General features: G+C 29.4%; 1 protein-coding gene across 1 annotated transcript; it reads left to right on the forward strand.

The window, feature by feature from the left end:
• Positions 1–1,482: 1,482 nt before the first annotated feature.
• On the forward strand, positions 1,483–24,542 carry LOC130667400 (homeobox protein Hox-A4-like). Its single transcript, XM_057468936.1, has 2 exons — positions 1,483–3,496; positions 21,015–24,542. The coding sequence occupies exons 1-2, from the start codon at positions 2,617–2,619 to the stop codon at positions 21,671–21,673; spliced, it is 1,539 nt and encodes a 512-aa protein (XP_057324919.1). The 5' UTR covers positions 1,483–2,616; the 3' UTR covers positions 21,674–24,542.

Raw genomic sequence — 24,542 nt, forward strand, 5'->3', positions numbered from 1 at the left:
ACTTGTATTCAATAATTTTTAGTCTAGTGTTGGTCGCCTGTAGATCAAAATTAGTCTTTTTCTCAAAATATTATGCCTTCTTTTGCTTTTATTCAGATCAAAATTATACTTTTTCTGCGTGTGATTTTTTTTTAGTCTGTTTCCGATTGTCTTCAGATCAAAAACAGCTTAGAGTTTCCATAAAAATTTAAATATAGACCAATTAGTTCAAATGCAGCCCATTTACACTAAAATCAGATTTAATTTTTCGACCCGGTAAATTATTCAGAAGACACTGAGATACTATTATATACGAAATAACCATAAGACTCATCAAATAGATGATGGTTGATAGATCTGTTTAATATTGATAAACACAATCCCCGCATGAAAAAACTTTATATGTGAAAAAATGTACTTTGAAATATATGAATATTATAATGTGATTTATTGCACAATATATAAAATAATATTTATATTTTTGCCGTATTAATGTATGATAACATATTGAAAAAATATATATTGCTACAATATATTAATTATATATTTATAAATATAACTTTTTTTATGTATGTTTAGCATATATATCTTGGTGTATTTTATTACATATTGATATATTGTATTGAAAGTAGTATATTTATTAATATACAGTATGATGTATATTTTTTATGTTTTCCAGTATATTGTAAAATATATGGTACTCCATATATTTTGCAATATATGACGTCCGATGTATTGCAAAATATATGGTATTATACAAATTTTTGTACTATGGTATGTTACATAAAAAAAACCATGCATTTTAATTTGTAATTTTCATTTCTATGCTATCGGGCAGCTTCTCAAAAAATATAGATTAATAAAGACTATAATTTTCAATATATCAAGAAAAATATCATTTTTAATATATTGGAAAAATATAACTTCAATATACCGCAAACCATAGATTTAAACAGATAAGTTCTTCCATGTATGATCAATTGTATACAGACAATATATCACTAATTATATGAATCAAAATATATATAAATTTTATTATATTATACTTTATAAATTACATATATACCATCCATATATAACAAAAATATATTGAGCATTATATGAGATAATATATATAGAGAAATATAAAACATTATATAAAAAGACATATATTATTAAAAATATATAATCCAATATATGTAAAAAACCTATATTCATAAATATATATATTTTTGCCGCCATATATTTATCACAGATTCACTATACATATTTTTAACAATATATAGCTTTTCCATGCGGGTCATATGTTCTATAGTCTCAAGATAGCTTCTTATATTTTTATCCTTGCGATTTCCGATTCTGAAGGTTCTATCAATTTATTGCAGCCTACTCCTGTAATTTCCGATGTACTGTTTTATCAACAATACTGTTTACATTTTTTTTGTAGTTAAATATAGTGACTGCAAAACGATTAGATGTTTTCAGGAAAAAAATATTAAAGCTATTTAGTACTTCTATAAAAAAATTTTATTATAGACTAATTTGAATAATTAAAATTACCAAAATTATAATACCTGATTACTGGTGGATTCAAAATGAAACCATAAATTTGTAGGCGTGCTCGAAATTATAAAAAAATCGTAGATGTGACTGGAAGTAACCATAGGGATACTGGTCCAGCGCCCTCAGAACAGGGGTTGGCTGTACATTCTACAAAGGGTGGGGAATAAACTTAAAAGAGGGGAGAGCTTACGTCAGCTAGAAGAGACATTGTATATGCTACCATCTGAGTATACTGGAGGGAGAGCAGTAACCAAGCCGGGTTGTCATCCAAGTCTGTGTTTAAGCCCCGAGTTTGCTTGTACGAATCTTGATAGTTTATGATGGGCAATAGTGGAAATATAAAAGTATACTTTTAACTAAAGTGCAACAATCGGAACAAAAAATTGTTATTATTTGTGTGACTGAAAATAAAATATGAAAATGTATTTATCCGATTTCGAAATGTGTTAAGTTGAAATTAATCACTAATTGTTTACTTTAAAAGTAATTAAACTCATAATTAATTTTTTTATTTTAATTAAAACTATACAATGTGTAAGGACTAGTTTATGTATGTTGCAATCGAATAACCCGAGGTTTCTAAAGAAGTTGTTGCACCTGCCGCAACAGCGCTGAGGCGCCACTTCTGAACTGCATGCGTGCCAGTTATCCATCATGGTTGCAGACGTAACTTTATCCTTATTGGTTGAATGTGATCACGTGGTATGGTAATTGGTGTTCAGTGGGCGGGAACCGACTGGCTTCATGTGGCGTTCACTACATGTACGAAGTTGCGGGGATTACGGTGTGGAAGATCGTAAACTAACCGATGAGGAGTTACTGGAATGAGTGACTGCATTTAGTGATTTTTATCACCAATATTTACATGAGTGTATATTAAACAATAAATATTTAATACACTACAGGATAAAAATACGTTTATAGTGAAATAATGACTCATAGTGTTGTGTTGTGCTATAATATGTAAAAAGTAAAAAACTGTGTTTTAGTACGTATTCTATTTGGTAGAATTTTTAAATGAAAGGTATAGGTTTTGCTTCAAGTTAATAATTGCTTGTGACTAGAATTTAAGTGTTAAAATAATTGTTACTGATAATGAATACATTTATGATGAATCCAACGACCGGCAATGGATATCATCAGCAACATCAGCAGCCTTCTGTACATCACATAACTGGAACTTTTGTTGTTGACCCGAAATTCCCCCCCAGTGAAGAATACAGTCAAAGTAATTACATCCCTTCACCTGGAGGAGACTTTTTTGGTAGTAATCATCATTTAAATCATCCCCAGACCAATCAGTTGCAGTATGGTTATCACCAGCATCACCACCAGGCAACATCGACTCCTTATGGAACGGCATCTGCTGTGCCACTAAATGGCGGATATCCAGGATATGGCGGATATTATAGTCCGCACCATCCTCACCATCAAGTACATACAGTTCATCATGCAAATCTTCACCCTCATCATCATGGTATTGGTGCTCTAGCTATGCCGCCAGAGGCACAACAACCACCGCTAACTTGTTCAACTTCCTTACAATCTCAACAACCACAGCAACCGCAGCAGCGGCCTTTATCTTCCAGTATTTTAGAAGCTTCGAATTCGTCGCCTTCTATTCTGTCTAGTCATATACAAACTTCTGATACTCAACAACATCCGCAGCATTTACAACAGTCGCAATCCCAACAATCCCAGCAGCAACAACATGAAAACAATTCGTGTAGTCCGACGAGACCAGGGTCTCTCCTTCGGGATTCTTCGCCGGATTTACAACCGACGCACCACCACCAGGGTCTTGTTCCAAGTTCTCAGCAGCATCTTACTGATGATAATTCTGATCTAGAAGAGATGGATCAGGATGATCCTACAACTGATGGATCTCGTGGTGATGAGGATGAAGATGATGATGACAATAAAGACAAGCGAAAGATTTTCCCCTGGATGAAGAAAATTCACGTTGCTGGTGTTCGTAAGTATTCATAACTAATATTTCACTATACGATCCATAGAAACAAACTAAATTTTTGAGGGAATTGAATACGATGACCTCAAATGAAAGCCGACTTCTCTAAAATTTGAAATCGCTTATAAATATATTGGTTGGTCTTATAAGCTGAAGCCTAGTAAATTTTACCGACTTCACAAATATTTACATAAATTCAAAAAGCTACTATTTCCAATGGGTTTTAGCTGTTGATTTTCATTATACTCAAATTTGATTAAGATATCTATGAAAATTCTACTATACTATCAGTTTAGAAATTAAATTATCAACCGGTTGAGATAAACCAAAGTGCGCTTTATTCATATACCTGAAGATCGGAACGTTTTTTGCACAACGAAAATAATAAAACAAAATGAAAGTAAAAAAATCTACTAGATTCAAATTTTTGAAATGTTTCTCATAGGCGCCGGTATATCGGCTAAAAATTGCAGTACTCCGAATTACCCTTTAAGCAATCAAATTACATAAAGTTTTCATTTTCGTTGCGTGAAAAACATTTCGATCTTCAGATACATCTTTATTCTGCTGTCATGAGGACAGTTAAGATCCCGAGTCAAAAAGCAAATTCGGATTTAAGTCTCAAAGTTCTCAATGAGGTTTTTGAGGGTCAATTTCGAATTTTAAAATTGAGAACAGTATAGAAAGTTATCCTAGTTTAGTCCTCAAAGTAGCAGTAACGACCCATTTTACCACTTTAAGGACTAAACTGGAGTAACATAATCTGGATTAGAGCCTCAAAATACTCAAAACATACAGGAATAATTTTATCCGCATTTGAACCTCAAAAGTCTCATTCGACGTATTCTCTGCCCTCCTTTTTCTATCTAAAATTTTTCAAAGTCCAAAATGTAACTTTTCATTCGTTAAGAATTTTGAGACCTCTTATAATTTGAAATCGATAAATTTTTCGCGTTTAGACCTCATAGTTCTCATTGAGACTTTTGAGGACTAAACTAGAATTTGTTTTTTGACTCAGGTCGAGCTTGAATCAAGTTTCAATTTAGATCCGGGATAGCTGTATTTTTATTCAGATGATAATATGTATTAATAACTATTTATGTAAAAGTACGAGAATAATTAAGATTATAGGAAAGAGCCTATAAGTAGAATAATATTTTACTTTATTGTTGACGGATTCAAACGAACTACATGTCATTCGTATATAACATAAAATACTTATTTTTCAATATCTTAAGAACGATTATCAGATAATTTTGTCTAAGCTTTTCTCTGAAATAAAAGCCCTAAACGCAAAATAAAGTCACAGGCCCGATGTTTTGCTATATGGACTAGCGACGTGCACTTTTATACACAAGAACACAAAATTTTCAACTGTGCAAAGAAGTTATTGATTTTAATCCGATTTTCAAAGAGGGAATTTTCGTCAGATGATCAAGTTTTGAGGTCGTAAAAATAAAGTTATTATGATCATTTCTTATAATGCTACTCCAAAACCTCATCAGCTCTAGAAATTGATGATAACTTTCGATTGCCATAAGAGTATACTCAGATATATCTACTGGTTAACCGTCCATGAGATATTGTGATCAAAAGATTGAAAGAAATGAGTTTTTACGTTTTTCGTCGGGCAACTTGCTACGTTTAGAACTGTCTTAAAAACTGACGTTTTTTGTTTAATTCAATAATCCATATCAATTTTTGCAAGAATCACTGTAATTATCCCGGGTCAAAAAATTAGGTCTGTTTTAAAATAAATTATAAAATCAAATATTTTTCTTTAATTCAAGTTTATAAATGGTTCTTAATTTATATAAGAATTTAATCTATTTTTGCCGGTACTGTTCCTTATCCAGGTCAAAATCTCACTTATTTTCGTATGATATTTAGTCTGTTGTAAATCGCGTTTAGACTAAAAACATACTCTTTTTATAATTATTGGTCTGTGTTCAATTGTTTTGAAGGACAAAAACAGACTTTATTTACTATAATATTTAGTCTGTTTTTAATCGCTTTTAGATCAAAAACAAAACTTTTTACAAATATAAATAATAACAATAATAATATAGATTCATAAATTTGATTTAATTTTCTTGATATTTAAAACATGCTTAACCCGCTTCCGTAATAAAATGTCACAAGAATTTTGATGGTTTCTAATGCCAAAATATTTTCGATTTTATCCAGTAAATAAGTAAAATTTCTTGACAATTTAAGAGTTATTTTATTACTTTTATTCAATACTATAAATATTCAGTCAAAACAACTAAAACATAAAGCTGTCAAACTTTCATTAACTGTCGACATTTTTAAACAAAAGACACTAAATAAATAGTACACAAAACATAATCAATTCTGTAACTTAATATATTTTTTATAAATATTGCCCATAAATAAAAATATTACAAGTCCATGATTTAATCTAGTTTAGTCCTTGAAAATTTTCAGAACTAAAATTTTTTAAAGTTCAAGAATTATTAATCTAGTTTTGTCTGCCCGTAATGCATTTGTTTTGTATAACAACAGATCAAAAACCACTTAAAATTTTTATAAAAGATCAAAAACAGATCAACTAGTCTAATTAGACTAAAATCAGATCAAATTTTTCGACCCAGGAAGTTTCAGGGATCTCGTCAACCTAGAGTTTGAAAAATAACCGTAATGCTCTATTTTTGTAAAATATTAGTAAGTACGAATTAAATCTCAACAACATCAAAATATTAACTCTGTACTAAGTTTTTGAGCATTAGGGCTAAAAACTGTAGAATAAACATATTTTTCAATTTACAATCTCGAAAACAACGAAAATTTATGATTTGATTAGCAGGATCACCTGTTTTACAAATTTTTTTAGTCATAACAAAACAAAAACTAATATTATTAAGATGTTATTCACAAATTCAAAAGCGCAAACAAATCTACAGCATAAACATTAAATTTGTCGACCCGCGTATTTTTTTTTATAGCCGTTTAAATTACATTTATTACAGCTGTTAATTGAAGTATATTAGTATAAACATGAGCACTAGTTTTATTTCAAGTATATTTTTTTTAACTGTCAGCTGTGAAAGTTTTTCATTTTTATTTAGATTTCTCAAATTTGAGGTTTCATTGTATATAGAAGTTTTGGATCTTTAGATATTCTAAAGGAATATTGTATATACTTTTGAATCATTCTACCTACCATGACTTTAAACTTTGAACCATGTGCTGAGGAATACGAATATAAAATTTTATGACCCCTTCATTGTTTGAAAATTCTTTGACTCCGCTCGGGTTACACTGAATAACCAAGACAGTACATAGAAAGGAAAATACATTTCACTATTTAAAGTGAAACACCTGGTTTCTGTGAGTATCAAATACACGGAGAAAATTTTATTATAGGGGAGGGTGGGGCAGAGCGGCCCCCATGAAATTTTGATCAAAAAAAAAATTTTTTTTTTTTCGACTAATTACTATAAATCCGATATGTTTGCGCATTTTTACCCCTACGCATGACATTTGGGGCAACATGAACAAGCCCAAAATTTCGAAAAAGTGATTTTTTCATATTTTTATCGTCAAATTAAGAAAAAATGATTATAATTCCACATTTCTAGCTCTACGCATAACATCTGGGGCAAAATGGACTAGCCGAAACTTCCGAAAATATTATTTTTTCATATTTTTCGGCCGTTTCTCTATGTAAGAGGCAAATTTGGTCACTAAAAATTTATAAAAAAAAAATTTTTTTTTTAGTTAAAATAAATAATGATAAATTTTTGAAATAAAGTAAAACTATAGAATTGTGTTTTTTTTATTAATTAACAATTAGTAATTAAGGTAATCAAGAGTGAACGACTTAGTACACCTTAAAAAATTTTTTTCTAGTAATATAAAACCGAAAATAGTTGTCAAGAGAAAGAAATACATTCTTAATGATGAAAAAAATTAAAAAAAAAAAAAAAAAAACGAAAAAAAAATTTTTTGATAACTTTTTGGAGCGGGGCCGCTCTGCCCCACAAAAAAAAATTTTTTTTTTCAGAATTTTGGCAAAATGTCCATAAATTTGTTCGAAATAGGACAAAAGTAAAGTGATATTTTGGTTCAAAGCCACAAAAAGTAATAATTGGCTTAGGGGGGCCGCTCTGCCCCACCCTCCCCTACTATCTACGATACTAAATTTTTAATTTAAACTATTTGAAATGGTAACAAATTTTTTTAGAGGGAACTGTCTAAACATGAATTAGTGAAAATAAGTGAATATCCACTAATTTCAAGTGCAAATCGAACCACTAATTCTAAAAAGTGGTTCGATTGGTACTCGGGATTAACGAATATTCACTTATTTCACTTATTCATGTTTAGAGAGAAAATAATTAGTTTTATCATTGAGAATTATAACAGTAACAATTGATGGTGGTGATGACTACCATCGAAGATGCTAATTGTAACTATTAAAGATTATGATTGTTACAATTGAATCATTTATTTCAGAAACCCCATAAGTCAAGAAAACAAAATTTTTCAGGAAACACAAAAAACATTGTTTTGGAGAAACTTGACATTAAAATAATAAATAAATAATTTAATACAATAATGTTAGCGTCTCTGGAAAAGATTTCAACAAGAAAAATTTAATTTTTTAACTGAACTACTTGAAAAAATTATTTAAAGTTGATTGACTTATGGGGTTTTTCAACCAAACGGGAAAAAAATTATAAAATCATTGTTTTTTTAAGTGTTTCCACTCAAATCATTTATTATACACTGATAAAATGAAGTATTAAATATGCATTTGAACTCTGAAACTCAGAAATTACAAATACTATAATTAATTTAAACATTTCAATTAGTCATGTAACAGTCAACAATAAAACAACATTTGAAATAAATTTCCCAAAAAAGCGCGAATTTTAAATAAAAAAAAAAAAAAACGATTTCTGTAAAAGTAAAACTGCATATGTTTATTTGAGTCATTGACTAATGGGATTTCTCAATTAAATGAAATTGCTGTCACCCCGTTAATTTTTTTTAAAAGCTGATTTGATGCATATTTTGATTGATTTCTATGGAGGGACATCCAAAGAACCCAAAAATGCAAAAAACCCAATTTCGTACAAAAAACATGACTTATAGGGTTTCTCAAATAAACGATTCAATTGAAGATGATAACTGCTACCATTCAAGGTTGGGAAAATTCTGAAACAAAAAATAAGATAGTTGTATATAAATTAATATCCTTTATTCATACACGGAAAGAATTTCCGTATGAATATTGCCATGTTATTTATTCTAAAAATTACTCTAAATCGAGTAATCTTGGGCCATTACGACTTTTCACTTTCGAGTTACGAAATTTCACTCTTTCAGTGAGTAAAAATCAATCAGAATAATTTTTACTCAAATTGCGAGTAAAAATTACACCTAGCGGCTGTCTAAATAAATTCTCTCTAATTCAATTTTTACTCGTAGGTTATGATAAAAAGTTGATGATTCGATTTATAAAATTTATATTGAATTACAATAAAAATTACAATTAATAGGCTCAAATTTCCATAAAAAAATCTAATAACCATCTAATTGCCTTAGAATATGACTTAAAATAAATGTTTTGAAAAAGAATAAAAAAAAAAATTACTTTTATTGTGTTGAAAAAGAAAAGATACAAATTTTTTTTTAATTTAAAAATAAATATTAAGTTATAGAGAGTTACAGAGATCGTCTTTTTTTCCAAGCCTACGTTTGTGTGCGTAACATGTAAGTTGTCGCGAGCAAAATAAAAGTCAATTAATTGAAGCCGATATTAACCGAACATTAACGGAGACTACTGAAATATTACTCTGCAGTTTAGAGTAAAAATTACTCCCGAGATAAAAAAATTTATTCGAGTTATGAGCAGTTTTTCATCAAACAGTTAATGGGTTTAAAAGAATGGTATATTGGGGAATAAAAATTAATCGCATGGAGTAAAAATTAATAGATTAAGATGAGATATTCAGAATAATCGATTGAAAATAAGACTTTTAAAAAATTACTCAGTAGTAGAGTAAAACATAGTCTAGCAACGTTAATATTTAAACAAAAAATATTAAATTTAAAACAAAAATTACCAATTTTTTGCAACGGCCCAGGATTACTCGAAATTACAGAGTAATTATTATCAAAAAATTCTTTCCGTGTACCCATGTGTTTGCTATGCACATTTTGTCCTTTAAATAATTAAAATAAGTAACAGTACAATCGTTAAGTCCGAATATAATAAAACTTTCCAAATATTGTAGCTATTATTGATAACTTTAAATGATTTGGTATGATCATCAAAATAGCAATCATCCTAATATTAAGTGAAATTCATTACATACACCGGTAAATGAAGAGAAAATTACATGTAGACAAGCTTCAGACTGTAACGCCGATATTTGAATTCTTTAGTAGTTTAGACAGTAATTATTATTTGGGCTGATGGCAACTATTACCATCAGGTCATTAAGAATTACGATCTTGATAATAGTTATAATTAGTTAGCATAATAAAAGTTATAATCTCTGATTATCATCAATAATTGTAGATTTTGCCGTATAGCTGGTAAATACCTGGGTCGAAATATCTAGCCTCATCGAACCCAAGAAGCCTCAGTCCAGCCTCACTGAGTAAAAAAAGCATTTTGAGCTTGAAATGATATTCAAAAAGCATCAATGAGTCTCAAATGGTGATCAAAGAGCCTCAAATTATACTAATGGAATTTAAATTACATAGTCCAGTAATAGGTTCATTTGAGGCCCATCGAGGCTCAAAAAAATTTTTTTACTCTCTGAGGCTGGATTGAGGCTTACTTGGCCTAAAAATTTCTCTGCATGTACGAGTACAGCAATGATAGTTCTGTTCATATCTCTGAGTGCGAGGAAAAGGTTAGATACCGCTTCCTCTTAACAGCAATATTACTCCGATCTACTAAAAAGATCAAATCTCGTTATTAAAACATTTTAATTCAACACGAAGTAATGTCGGTACATGAGTCTGTTCATTTCAACTCTGCGACGGTATTAAAATTGAGTCGATTTTGACACTGTTTTTTTCTTTTTTTACAGTGATGTTTCCATTCGAAATAGCATTAATTAATTTTTTATTAAACTATTCATGGAATATATACATTGGGAAAAAATTCACCGGCTTTTACAACAAAGCCAAGTTATTATAAATAAATCAATACAGGATTTATATGTAGAAGTGGCCAGGGCACGATGTACCCACTGAGCAGCTAATAATTTTTTATGGCTTTTGAGCACTGAGCATAAGTTGTTTTGATTTATCTTGAACAAATTCATCATAATTTCGTCATAATTGAGGAAGAAAAATTTTTTTTAGAGGCAAGACGGACCCTCTCCAAAAAATAATAAGAAAAAAATTTAGTAAAAGAATTTTTTTTTAATGCATCCTTTAATTTGACCTGTTTTGAATGAATAATTGATTATCTTTCAATGTACATAGCAAAAAAATGATATTCTCGGACAGATAACCTTTTTCTAAAATACATATCATTTCTTAAAACGCTTTAAAAAAACTTTTTTTTTGTCCAAAAAGAACATTGCATCCTTTTTAATTCAATGCATATTAGACAAACCTGTAATGATGTATTAAATTCTAAAAACGATATACTCCTGGCAGGAGGTCTGCTGTTTTGACATCCGAAATAATAATTTTGACAAGGAATCTTTCATTCTTCGTGTGATCGATATAGTAAATTTTACTGTTGTTGTTGTTATGTTAAATGAAATAAATTCTATCTTATAACTTTTAAAGTATTCTATTTTTTGCTAATTACTCTATTGTATTTATAAATCTCTTGTAAACTCTGAATTATGAAAAAATTTTTAAAAGAAATTTTTCATGAAATTTTTAATTTTAACTACAAAATATTGTTACACTGTATAAAATCCGGAGTGAATCCGGAGTGAATCGGGAGTGAAATAAAATCCGAATTCACTCCGGATTCACTCCACCACTCGGAGTTCCGGAGTTTTAAAAAAAATCACTCCGCATGCGGAGTGTATTGGGAGTTTTTTTTTAGCGGAGTGATCTCGGAGTGACGCGGATATTATTTCACTCCCAATTCACTCCGGTCCGGAGTTTTAATACTTAAATAAATTTATATTAATTTATATGAAACTGCTAAACAATGTGTGTGTTAAAATTATAATTGTTACAATAGAAGATGGTAACTGCGTAGATATATGCCTCTGTGTGTGTGTGTGTGTGTGTGTGTGTGTGTGTGTGTGTGTGTGTTTGCGTGCATGTGTGTGTTTGGGTGTGTGCAGGTGTTTGTGTGCGTGTGTGCAAATGTGTGCAAATGTGTTCGTGTGTACAAATGTGTACGTGTGTTAGAATGTGTGCGTGTGTGCAAATGTGTGCGTGCGAGTGCGCGTGTGTGCCTAAATATGTGTGTGCGTATTAGCTGATCAATTATGTAATACGCGAGTTTTTACTTCGATTTTATTGAGTGGAGTTACATTTTATTAATAATATTTTCAAAACTCCGCTCCGGAGTGAATTTCACTCCGGAGGGATTAAATTAATAAAAAATTATCTACTCCGCGAAAACTCCCCTGCGGAGTGAATTTCACTCCGAAGGGAGTGAATAATTAATAATTCATTCACTCTGCATTCACTCCGGATTTAATCCGCATTCACTCCGCGAATTTTTTACAGTGTATTGAATAGAAAATTTGTAAATTACATTAAACTTATAAATCCAGACTGTGGAATTTTTATTTTTCGAAATTAATGGAGGTATGTCGTGCTCCGGGTATCTCGTATTGCTTTGAAACTTGGTAAATATATCAAACTCTTGAAAATATGACGATTATAGAAGAAATTTCTTTTTGGCAGTATTTTGAGGGTGTTCGTAATGCCCTGGTCTCCCCTATAGGGACTCGTTTCAATCAAAGAAGTATGTATTTTTTTTTTTTTTTTGCTAAAATCGTACGTTGCTTCTTCAACGAAAGCTTCTAGTGGATCAATTCCGGAATAGTATTTCTCGAGGAAACATATTTTAAATCTACAATCTGATTATTTTATGATTTAGATCTATGATATCGATCTGAAATAGAAATTTACTTATATAAAAAGCTACACAAATTTACATTTTATCAAATTGTAACAATTCAAAATTCCGGATTTGAAAAGGGCAACGAATTATGCAAAAAGAAAAATGGCAAAAAATTTTAGATCTAAAAAAAAAAATTTGTTTAAAAATCTGAAAAAAACTGACTATAACACGTGTTTTCCTTATTTTTAATGAAATTACTTTGGGACTGTGCTGTTGCTTTTACCGATATGCCTAGTGTAGCATGCTATGCATTCAATTACAGCGTAGCTTTAACGCTTGTGTTAGATATATATACTGCGTCTAAGTAAGCATGAACATATAACAAAATACATACAACAGTTAGGCTGGTTATCTATAGAAAATAAAAGACTATACCTAATTAGTGCATTATTTTATTAAGGCTTTATATTTAGGACAATCTGGGTTCATAGGAAATAGTCTTGTGTTAAAAAATAATATGTAAGTATTACAGCAAGATCCTCAAAAAACAAATTCGTATGTGTACCACTTTGTCACAATAATCACTACCAAAATTCGTTTCTAGTAACAGGTATTAACTTCTGGAATTCCCTACCGATAAAAATAACATCAGCTAAAAGCCTGAGTATTTTTAAGAATCTATCTTACAAATATTTAATGAAACTAGAAAAAAGGATAAATAATAACTGAATTTACATATGTAATTATGTTTATAATTGTTAATCTTATTGACTGTATATTGTATAAACTGCTGGCGTATCTTTCTTTATGTAAACGGGCTCTGACGGGATTAATCCTATAGTCTTTATTATTTGTAGTAATTTTTGCAATTAAATATAATCAAATTAATAAATAAATAAATTAATAAATAAAAATGAATCAGTGAAATTCACTTCGAATTAGCAAATATTCACTGGGAAGCAGCTGTAAGTATACCACTGGTTGAATTAGTGGTATACTAATAGCTGTAGAAATAGTGACTATCCACTGATTCGCAGTGAATTTCATTAATTCATTTTTAAAGGATACGTCATGTGAAAAATTATTAAGAACAAATGATTTAACGTCTTTAAGGGTGGGTCGCACTTAACGAAATCCTAAATTTAAGAATTCTAATTACTTTTTGAATATTTATGGGACTCGGATGATGAAAATCTTCCGAGGAAGTTTGTCTTCTGCTTTTAGTCGGAAGCTAATAAAATTGTTGTCATGATAATTATTTAATAAATAATTAGAATTCTTAAATTCAGGACTTCGTTAAGTGCGACCCAGCCTTAAGTTCCCGAAAACTTAGTATTTCCTTCATTACTCCCCCCCCCCCTTTCTTACTTAGAAAAATATATTGAGAAGCTCACCGGAAAAAAAAATATAATTAACTGCTCTCTTAAATTTGAAATAGTGAAAATAGTGACTATATATTCACTGTGCACTATAGTGATAAGTATGTCGCTAATTCAAATAGTGGTATATTTCTTACTGCCAATAAGTGATTATTCATTGCGAAATAGTGATTTTCACAAATGCATTTTTAGAGAATATGTAGTTGTAGGAATAGTCGAAGTAAAGTGCGTTTGAAAGCTCAAAATTGTTCTATGTTTTTTCAACTATATTATAGTTTAAATATAATTGATGATATCGTAGACTTAAATAAGTTAGCCTTGACATCTAATTTATGTTTACAATCAATTTTATTGCTTATGCCATTGTTATGATTTCGATATAGTTCATTGATATCTTTTTTTTCGTGGTATGTACATATGAATGTTATAATTAACTGCTCACAGTTGATTTTCATATTAATTTTCATATTAATAATAGTTCTACAATTTTTTCACATGAATCAAGTGCCGGAATTTCGATGCAATTAATTTTTTTTTTTTAAAAAGTGAAATTTAAATTAAAATAGGAGTTCATTAAAACGAACATAGTTTATTTTCTACTAATTATAAGTATCAGTGCTATAAATATTAAGATTTTTCTCAAACAAAAAATTTAAAGCTTTATTAAAGTTCCTCTGCCCTTGGAAGTTGATTCGTTCACTGATTTAACTATTGACTGACGTGAAAAGTAATAAATCAAAAAGTATGTTTTTGGCCCGAGAGGTATCCTATCAGACAAGAAACAAAAAATAATGTGGATATGTTTTATAACGTTTGCGGAAAAAATATAATATTTTAACAATCAAGAACTCAATAATACCTTTAAATACATTGGTAGTTTCGAGCCTTTCAGAGCTCGACAAGAGTGACATTTCTTACTAACCTCCGAAAACTCGGAAAATTGAAAATAATCAATAGTGAATGTTTTTTCAAGTTTTCTTCGCGATTATGCTCGGTAAATAAATGTTTTTCACCAGAAATTTATAGAAACGATCAATACAAAGAATCACGTGAACTATGAAATACACCAGCGAGAAAATATATGGAACATCCGGAAAAAAACCGTCAGAAATAGTGATCTTTAATAAATTTTCATGATAATATTATTTGAACTACACTGAAAAAAATAAATATTTGTCCCTAATAGATCAATTTATTTGTGGCTTTTTTTTTTAATATTTTTTAATGACAAATAAATATATTTGGTACAACAAAATATGACAGTTGATTCAAATAATTTTATAATTTGACGGAAATAAATCATTTATTTGTGGTAAGTAATTCATATATTTGTGGTAAAGATATTAAATTTGTGACAAATAACCTAAAATTTGGCGATACTATACATATATTTGAAGCCCTTATTTATTTGTAGCAATAGGAACATTTCTTTACCACAAATAAATCACTTATTTCACGCAATTAAACTACTCAAATATATTATATCTTTCTCACAATTATATATTTATTTGGCCATATCCAAATATACGATATCTTTGGCTCAAATAAATCTTTTTTTCAGTGTAACAAACCGATTGCAATAAATCATGTAGGAATCATCAAACACTATGAAGCCAAAGGGCCGGTTTGAGTTTTGGAACATATGAAGAATTACCATCTGCGTTGTCCGAAAAAAACGAAGAAACGAATTCATCAGATCAAAATTTTCATAGTTTAAATAACAGTAGAAGAAAGTTATAAAAATCATATTTCCTAAACATTTATCATTTTATTCATTAAATATTTCATGTGAAAATATAGCGCTTTTTTTTCACAAATTTTGTGTGTTTGCAATTACAAAAATCGGTCTATCGGTTGACCATGGGGGCCAGCCCTAGAACTTCTCGCTATATTCGAGCTCCTTGAGAGCTTAACATACGTACGTACATACGTACGTACATACACTCGGACATCATCGTGAAATTAGTCAGGATAGCTTCCTAGAACCTCAAAACGTCAAAATCTGATAGAAATTCGGTTTTTTCAAATCGGACCGAAACCAATAACTTCTCGAATTTTTTAAAATTCTCAATTTTCTTAGCGGGAAGTTAAAAATATACCCACACATAAAATGGTGTGGAAGATAGCGCCCTTTTTACACGAATTTTTCGTGTGTGAATTAAATTTTTTTACGGATATTTTGTCTACTGATTTTTTGTTCGCGTATATTTTATCTGATGGATATTTTGTCGATGGATATTTTTTTGCGGATATTTTGTCCACAGATATTTCAGCGTGTCACCAAGAGACGGTACCCAATGGATATTTTTGATAATGGATGTTATTATTTCATTTGATACCTTTATTGCCATGTATACAAATATTTAAAATATATAAATTTTGATCCGTCGATACTCGGAGGGTCAACTATTTTTTCCTTTCTTTTTCTTATTGAATTTTAACCATTTTATCACTTTCTGATGATCTTTCAAAGATTATTTGTTTTTTTTTTTGTTGTTCATCTTCATCCAATAAACTGTTTTTCATTAGAAATATTTTGGAAAATTTTTTATTCATACATTTGATTCTAAATGTTGGGTTTTTTAATACCATTTTTTTTTTTAACTGCTTACCAAAAATTCAGATTAAAGTTTGTGATTATCTCATGAGATGAGCATTGATATTGTTACGTCCAAGATGACGAAAACACGTTTTTCAGTCCCTTAATTTTGAGTCAAAGCACTTAAGCCATTTACTCGGGTAGCGGGGACCTCGCTATTTAGTGTCGAGTATGTCAATATACGAAAATAGGATGTACGAGGTGAATGGATGTGTCTTATCACTAGATAAATGAACAATTTATTAAACTTACAGTTGGTTTATTCAATATAACAATATGTCAGGATACAAGATTTTGGCTGAGCTGGAGACCAGATCGTTGATTAGAATTCGACTCGTTTGAAATTGTTGTTGATTGAAATTCGATTTTTAAGATGAGATGTTGTCAGGTGGCTTGATGGTTGGTTACGGTTCTTGAAAGTTGATACTTGTTGATGTGAATGAGCAAAAGGGGGTACTTATACTGGGTAATTGACAATCTGTCTGAATATACTTTTTAATATGACGAAACTTTATTTAAATGTGAATAATAAAAATTAAAGCAGCAATAATATTCAATAGAAATAATTTAATTATTTAAATTATTTATAATATTGAATAAAAAGAATTAAAAATCGAATTTATTTTTAATTAAAATGATTCTATTTAAATTGTATAAATTCTGAATTTAATATTATAACGACTCGAGCAAGAAATAAAAATTCGATATTTAAAATATTAAGATTTCACGTAATCAAGAGCTTGATAATTAATGGGCGCAGAGGACTAATTTGCGGCAGCTTTTATAGGCGCATTTCTAGGCGAGGGGTAACACGCGCGACCTTGATTTGAGATTTGTTACCAAAAACTAATGTTATTTGGAAGATCTGACGAATTGCGGGGCGTGGTGTGGGATAAAGGCGTACGTGACCATTTCGGGTAGAAGCTTCTAGAACAATGTCCCCACCAAGAATAATACACCCGTTCCCCACGTTATTAGATAGGGACTATTTTAAATTATTAATTACGGATTATTAATTAGATTTGAAGCATAGCTGTTTATTGATTATTAATCTCCTTATTATTATCTTTCGATTGATTATAATTATTTCTTTTTATCACTATTGGTGTAGATGTTATTCATATTTTTAATTATTATGGGTTAGTTATGAATAATTTTTATATTATTCTTGGTTTAATTAATTAAGGTGGAAATTCGGGTCACGATGACATTTTTAGTTTATAATTATTTCAATTATTTATCGATTTATTCAAAGTGGTAATTCGTAATAATTTCATATGTGTTAGTGAGAAGCGGAGGGATACATTACGTAGAGGGGCGTGAGGCTAGTCTTCATAGAACTAGTATAAAGGAGCTTCATGACATTTGTAATTATTATGGGATAATTATGGAAAAGATTTATTTTATTCTTGGTTCAGTGAATTTAGGTAAAAATGCGGACTATTATGGCGTTTTTAGGTTGTAATTATTTCAATTATTTACCGAGTTATTCCAAGTGGAAATTTGGGATAATGTCATATGTGTTAATGTGAAGCGGAGGGATACATCTTACGGAGGGGCGGTAGAAGATGGGTCAAGCAGCACGTATCCCCAAATAAGGAGATTTTATAATGATGGCACGCGTCAAGAGAGAAGACCGCGAAAGCGCAAGCGTCGAATACAACACTTAGTTGAGTTATTAGAGGCAAAGCTATATTCCTACATATGTGTTAGTGAAAGATAATGGGAACGAAATAGTAGATTCCCTGACTGATCTATGCCGGTTAGCCAGTCGGTATATAAGCTTTTATCCTAATCTCGCATTTTTTGTCGTTACCCGCTGGACTATTATAATTCTCTCATGTTATGAATAGGTGGCTATGAGGTTTATTATCTGTAGAACGTCAAAATTATTATTTATATTTCCTGTCGCGGTATGTTATAGTGGTTTCATGATATGTAGATTATGAATGATTATCCTATTTATTTTTCTCGTCAGTACGTTAGAATATTGCGTCTCCAATTTTTAATTTGTTTTTTTCTTATTTTATCTGAGTTCTCGTTTTTTTTTTGTTTCACATCAACAGTCTCAACAATCATCTGACCTTGAATATATAATATACTCTTTTATTATTATTTTTTTTGTTAATTATTAAATCTTTAGTTGTTTCTGGAATTTGACATGTTACGCCGTAACAATATATTAGAATACATGAAAAATTCATTATGATTTTTTTACACGGCTCTTTACTACGGATGAAATAGTTGAGTACTATTTATATTGTCAATACAGATACACCTTCTATAGCTATTTTCTGATGTCACTCATTTTCAATAAGTGTCCATAGTAATCTTATTATGGAAAAACCACTATGAACCTGTAGGTCATTCGTAAGATTTATGTGGTCGTTTACTTTAATGGCCCCTTGTTGATTCTTAAGCGACGGCAGATATATTGCCCTCAATTTATCGTTGCACCTTTTTCTCACCTGTACCTTTTTCAAGATATTTGTATGTATCATAGATATAATAGTTGATTTATTTTCAAATCCGTGATACTTGTACTGTTGAGGACTAATTTATTATTTGTCACTTGTTAAATGTAAATAATATTTAGTAAGTGCTACTTAGTTTTATATTTTGAAGGAGAATCTACTATACTGCGGAGAAAAAAAATTGAATGATGAGAAAAAAATTTCTGTAAAAATAGATTTTTATTATTCTAGTTAAAATATAGTCAAATTCGCGTAAAATAAATAGAAAGCTTCTACGTTTTTAATAGGGTTGGGAGGGGCGAAAGGGGGTACTTAAGGAAATACCAAGTTTTCAAGGGCTCAAATACACTAAATCTTTTTTTTTAATGATACTCAAAGTAAATAGAAAAAAATTTTCAGTTACCTTTAAAAAAAAAAAACTTTTTCATTTTTGCGGGCAAAATGGGACACCCCCTAAAAAAGGTAAAAAACGAAATTTCTGGATTTTAAATGAATTTGATTAAGTTAAATTTTTTTGTAAGTAATTTACATGAAGATAAATTATATCTTCCTACAATAAAACTAGTAAAAATCCTACAGCAATACCCTGTTTAATTTTGTGGTGAATCTTTAAATTATATTTTACAGTTTGAATAGCAAAAAATTGAGATTCATGCTCCTATACGTTCAGATATCAGATTTAACTGTGTTGCATAAAAACAAAGATTCCTCATTCTCGATCTCTTGCTAAGAAAATGATATTATTAGATACTTCTGGTGACGCCATAGTTTGCATTCTTATGCGAAACAAAATTCAACCGTTTTCTCCGTATCATGTTGTGTTTATTAGCGACTGTATAACGACTTAAATACAATTAAGACAGAATACAAGATTTGTTTTGTTTTTAAGTATGATTCAAGACAAATGTATTATTTTATCTATTTCATACCAAATTTCAAAGATAATTTATTGAATATGACTTTTTTTCAATTATAATAAAAATAGTTATTCGTAGTTAACTGATTTTCACGATATATTTATTACACTCAGAAAATTAAGTAATTGTGCTTATTATGCTAAATTTTTAATTCCAATCATCTAGAATGATTGGAACGTTTTTCAATGAAAAATAGTTAGTCTTATAATTTTTTTTAATAGAATTAATAATTATTGGATGATAACTTCTGCAACAAATTTCGTAACAGTTACTATCAGGATGGTAACAGTTACCATCAGGATGATAACAGTTACTATCAAGGAAAATAATTAATATTATTGATTGCAATGAAAAAATTGATCGAAAATTCAATAGTTTTCAAGTACTGCTGCAAAATTGTAAATTTTCGAACACAAATATGATGACAAACATACTTAAGTTTTATTTAGAAAATTTTCACAAGAAACTGACAATTTTTTAAAAGTTAAAGTACAAGTATTAAAATTATTTATATTATAAACTTTTAATTGGCGTACTAGCCCTATTTTAATTTTACTTTCAAATTGTAAACAAATATTTTCTATTTAAATCCGTAATTTAGTAATGTACATTTCATTGTTTAAAATTTTGAAATAAGTTACCGTACAGTCGTCTAGATCAGTGTAAAATAAAAATTTCCAAATGAAAGAGCTTTTGTCAATATCTTTGAATGATTGAGTTTACTCAACAAAATAAGAATCATTCAAGTACTGAGTAATAAATAAAATTTGGTCATTATTAACATTTAGTATTTTTTGAACCTTGTAACTATTATAATTTCTGATGGTAACTGTTACCATCTGGATTATGAATATAACTATTTAGAATAATCATAATAATTAATTCTAGTTAACATACAGGATTGTAATAATTATTATAAATATGGTAAATATTACAATCTAGATGATTTATACAATTATCTAGATAATATTCACTACTATCGGATTGATGATAGAAATTTTACCATAACTAGATAGTAGTTTCTATTATTTAATTTTCTGAGTGTAAGTTTAGTTTTACTCACCACGTTAATTTCCATTATAAGTGTATTAATTTAAAAATATTTGGTTTTTGTTTTTCATTAGCGAATGGAACTTATCAACCTGGAGTGGAAATAAAAAGACAAAGAACAGCATATACAAGGCATCAAATTTTAGAACTTGAAAAAGAATTCCATTACAATCGGTACTTGACGAGACGACGACGCATTGAAATAGCTCATTTGCTAGTTTTATCTGAACGTCAAATAAAAATTTGGTTCCAAAACAGACGCATGAAATGGAAAAAGGACCATAAGTTGCCGAATACAAAAAACGTCAGGCGAAAAAATGGTTGTGGACAAGTTCAACCATCAAAACTCTCAAAAGGCTCTGGAAGTCGGTCGAAATCCATTAGTGGGAATAACAACAGTCATAGAAAACTAAACAATCTTTCTCCAATGAGTGGAATCGACAGCAGCCTTGATAGCTTAGATATAAAAGATGTTCATGGAGTCAATGCTGGTCTTCCTCACCCACATTCATCACATTCAAGTTTTCAAGGACACTCACATCCACTGAATCATCTTCAGGCACAGTTAAATCGTCAGCAAATAAGTGGAATGATAGAGAGTACTGGTGGTTCATTAGTGCATATTAATCCTGAAAATATTAGCCCTCTTGCACCTGCTAACAGTTCTCCAGATTTATCTGTGACAGTACCGCCACCATCGATAAAATCGGATTATGAGTTTACATCTCTGTAACATCAAATAATATAAGACTGCAATCGTTGCATTTGAAGTATGATAACTTTATTAATGTTAACGATTTAAATCACAGTAAGGATTTCATTAGTGAGTACATAATTATTTAGAGTATTTAGAAACACCGGTTATTTGGTTATTTAAAATAAGTTATTTATTGAGTATTCACTTTTATAACATATTATAAAAGTCTGGTTTAAAAATTTATAATATGACGCATTTTACGTCAAGTCGACTAACCTTTTTAATTGATCTTTTGTGACTTTGGTAGTTTCTTGGTATGTTTTCGAAGCTGTTGAATAGAACTTATGTATTCGAAAATTCGAACTATTCGCAAATATTCGAGTATTTTGAATTCAGAGTTTGTTATGTTCGATATTCAAATATGAAATCAACAATTAATATACATTTTATTTAAACCATGAAATGTAATTACACGAATAGAAAAATTAGTGTGAAAATTTGCTACTAATTTTTGTCCAAACGGAAATTAATAATTATAAAAACCAAAATGATTTGAAAAGATATCTTGCCAATATTAGTATCTAGATTTTTTATGTTACTGATAGAGATTAACATACATTGAAATTGAGCAATTGTTTTCTTCGGGTAATTGATTTCTAATTGAAATGTATATTATTCGTAAGTAGAATATTTTAATACACGATGCAATCGAATTCAGATTGGAAACAATAGACAATCCAGTGATATTTCAATAATTTGCGAATTGTTCGAAATTTTTCGAATTATTCGTCGAATGTCGAATAATTCGAAAATTCGAATTATTTAATTTGAATTTCAAATCGAATATTAAGATTCGATTCGAACGATATTCGTACATCCCTAGAAAATATACAAAAATTAATTAAGTCAATAATTGTCGATTAAAAAAGTTAGTTCACTTGACATCTCTATCAAAAATCTATGTGGGATTTTATTCGAATCCATGAAAATCTATGTAAGAAATTATGAATTTATATAGGAATTTATGTAGTAAATTGTCGATATGTTGATGGATTTAAAGGAATCCATGTGCAAGTCCGTAAATAGGAATTTATGCTGGATTTTCACACTTTTTTGATAGAGATGAAATGCCTCATATCTATGAATTGAATATCTATCTATGAATTGAAATTGCTCGCAAATATGTAACAGAGGTCGAAGCTCGACGAAGTACCTAAGCCAGTAAAAGTCAATGTAAAAAAAACAAAAAAATTTATAAACTAGCTGTACTATAACTTCTAAGAAACTTCTGTTTGCAATAGTAATTAAATATTCAGCCAAAGCAGTCTTGAACATTTTGCAAAAAAAATTGTTATCCAATTTTCTATTCATTGGAAAACTATTTGGCATAAAATGATGAAAGTTGAACAATTGGGACATATTAATTGCACCGACATATCCCAAAAATACAAATAAGATACGCACACCGCATGCCATTTATTTTAGGTGCTGAATTGTGCTTCGATCTCCACTATCTGGCGTAGGAAATTTCAAAACCAAATTTTCGATAGAAAAAAAAATAAATAAAAAAAAAATTCAAGAGTCAATTCATGTAAGTATAATAATATAGAGTTATGCTTGAATCAATGAATCTTGATCGTAAATTTAATTTGACCATTTCGACCGTAAGAATGCATACTCAGAATCATGTGATTTTAAAACCACTTTGAAATTGTTACACGGAGAGAATTTTATGATAACAGTTACAATATATTGTGGGAATGGTTCCCATAATGCATGGTAACCGGTTTTTTTGGAATGTTGATTATAGGAACGGCACCCATATATATAATAGTTATCATTACTATAATATTATAGTAATCGTTACCATAATATTATGGTAACCGTTACCATAACATTATGGTAACCGTTACCATAACATTATGGTAATGGTTACTATATATTATGGTAATCGTGACCATATAATATGGTGACCATAATATTATTGTAATCGTTACCACAATATTATGGTAACCATTACCATAAGATTATGGTAATGGTTAGCATAATGTTATAGTAATGGTTCCTATAATATTATGGTTACCATAATGATATGGTAATGGTTACCAAAATGTTATAGGAACCATTACTATAACATTATGGTAACCATGACCATATCATTATGGTAACCATTACCATATATATGGTAATGGTTACTCTATATTATGGTAACGATTACCATAATGTATGGTAACCATTACCATATTATTATAGTTACGTTTACCATAGTATAATGGGAACGATTACCATAATATTATGGTAATCATTAACATAATTCTTTAAGATGCGATATGGGAACTGTTACCATAATGATGGTAATTTTCCCCATACTTATCGGAACTTTTCCCAGAAAGTATAGGCTTATATCCCATAATTCCAAGTAATCATTACCATACCTGTATAGGATAATATTTCATAAACGTACTAGGAACAGTTACCATGAACTCCTCTCCGTGTAGTTTGCCAATAAAAATACATTGTGAACAATAATATATTTGTAAAATAAAAAAAAAAGGATGCCAGTGAAATTGAATAAAACGATAGAAAAGAAGATTTTAATACATGTAATCGGTTAAATTTTTTTTTAAGCTCTAATCAAACACTTAAATTTTTATTAAAATGTGCCATTTTGCTGAAAATGTCTAATGAAAAATTTATTAAGTAGGCCAGTTAAAAGATTGAAAGCAGCATACCTAAGTTTTAGTAATAAAGATAACAATTGTAATTTCTTGTGTAAATTTATATTAAATAAAACATTGTATATAAGACTTTCACTATTTTTATGATATAATAGCAATATGTTTATTTATATTTATGAAAATTAGAATTAAAAATGATTGTGTGGTTAAAAAAAATAAAAAAGATA

The sequence above is a fragment of the Microplitis mediator genome, chromosome 5 (genome assembly GCF_029852145.1).
Source record: "Microplitis mediator isolate UGA2020A chromosome 5, iyMicMedi2.1, whole genome shotgun sequence".
Classification (NCBI taxonomy): Eukaryota; Metazoa; Arthropoda; class Insecta; order Hymenoptera; family Braconidae; genus Microplitis; species Microplitis mediator.

What these genes read in the sequence shown, in the direction of transcription:
- LOC130667400 (XM_057468936.1), top strand. Translation starts at nt 2,617, where the DNA reads ATGAATACATTTATGATGAATCCAACGACCGGCAATGGATATCATCAG. An exon ending in AATTCACGTTGCTGGTGTTC is followed by an intron (nt 3,497 to 21,014) that starts GTAAGTATTCAT and finishes GTTTTTCATTAG; the next exon opens with CGAATGGAACTTATCAACCT.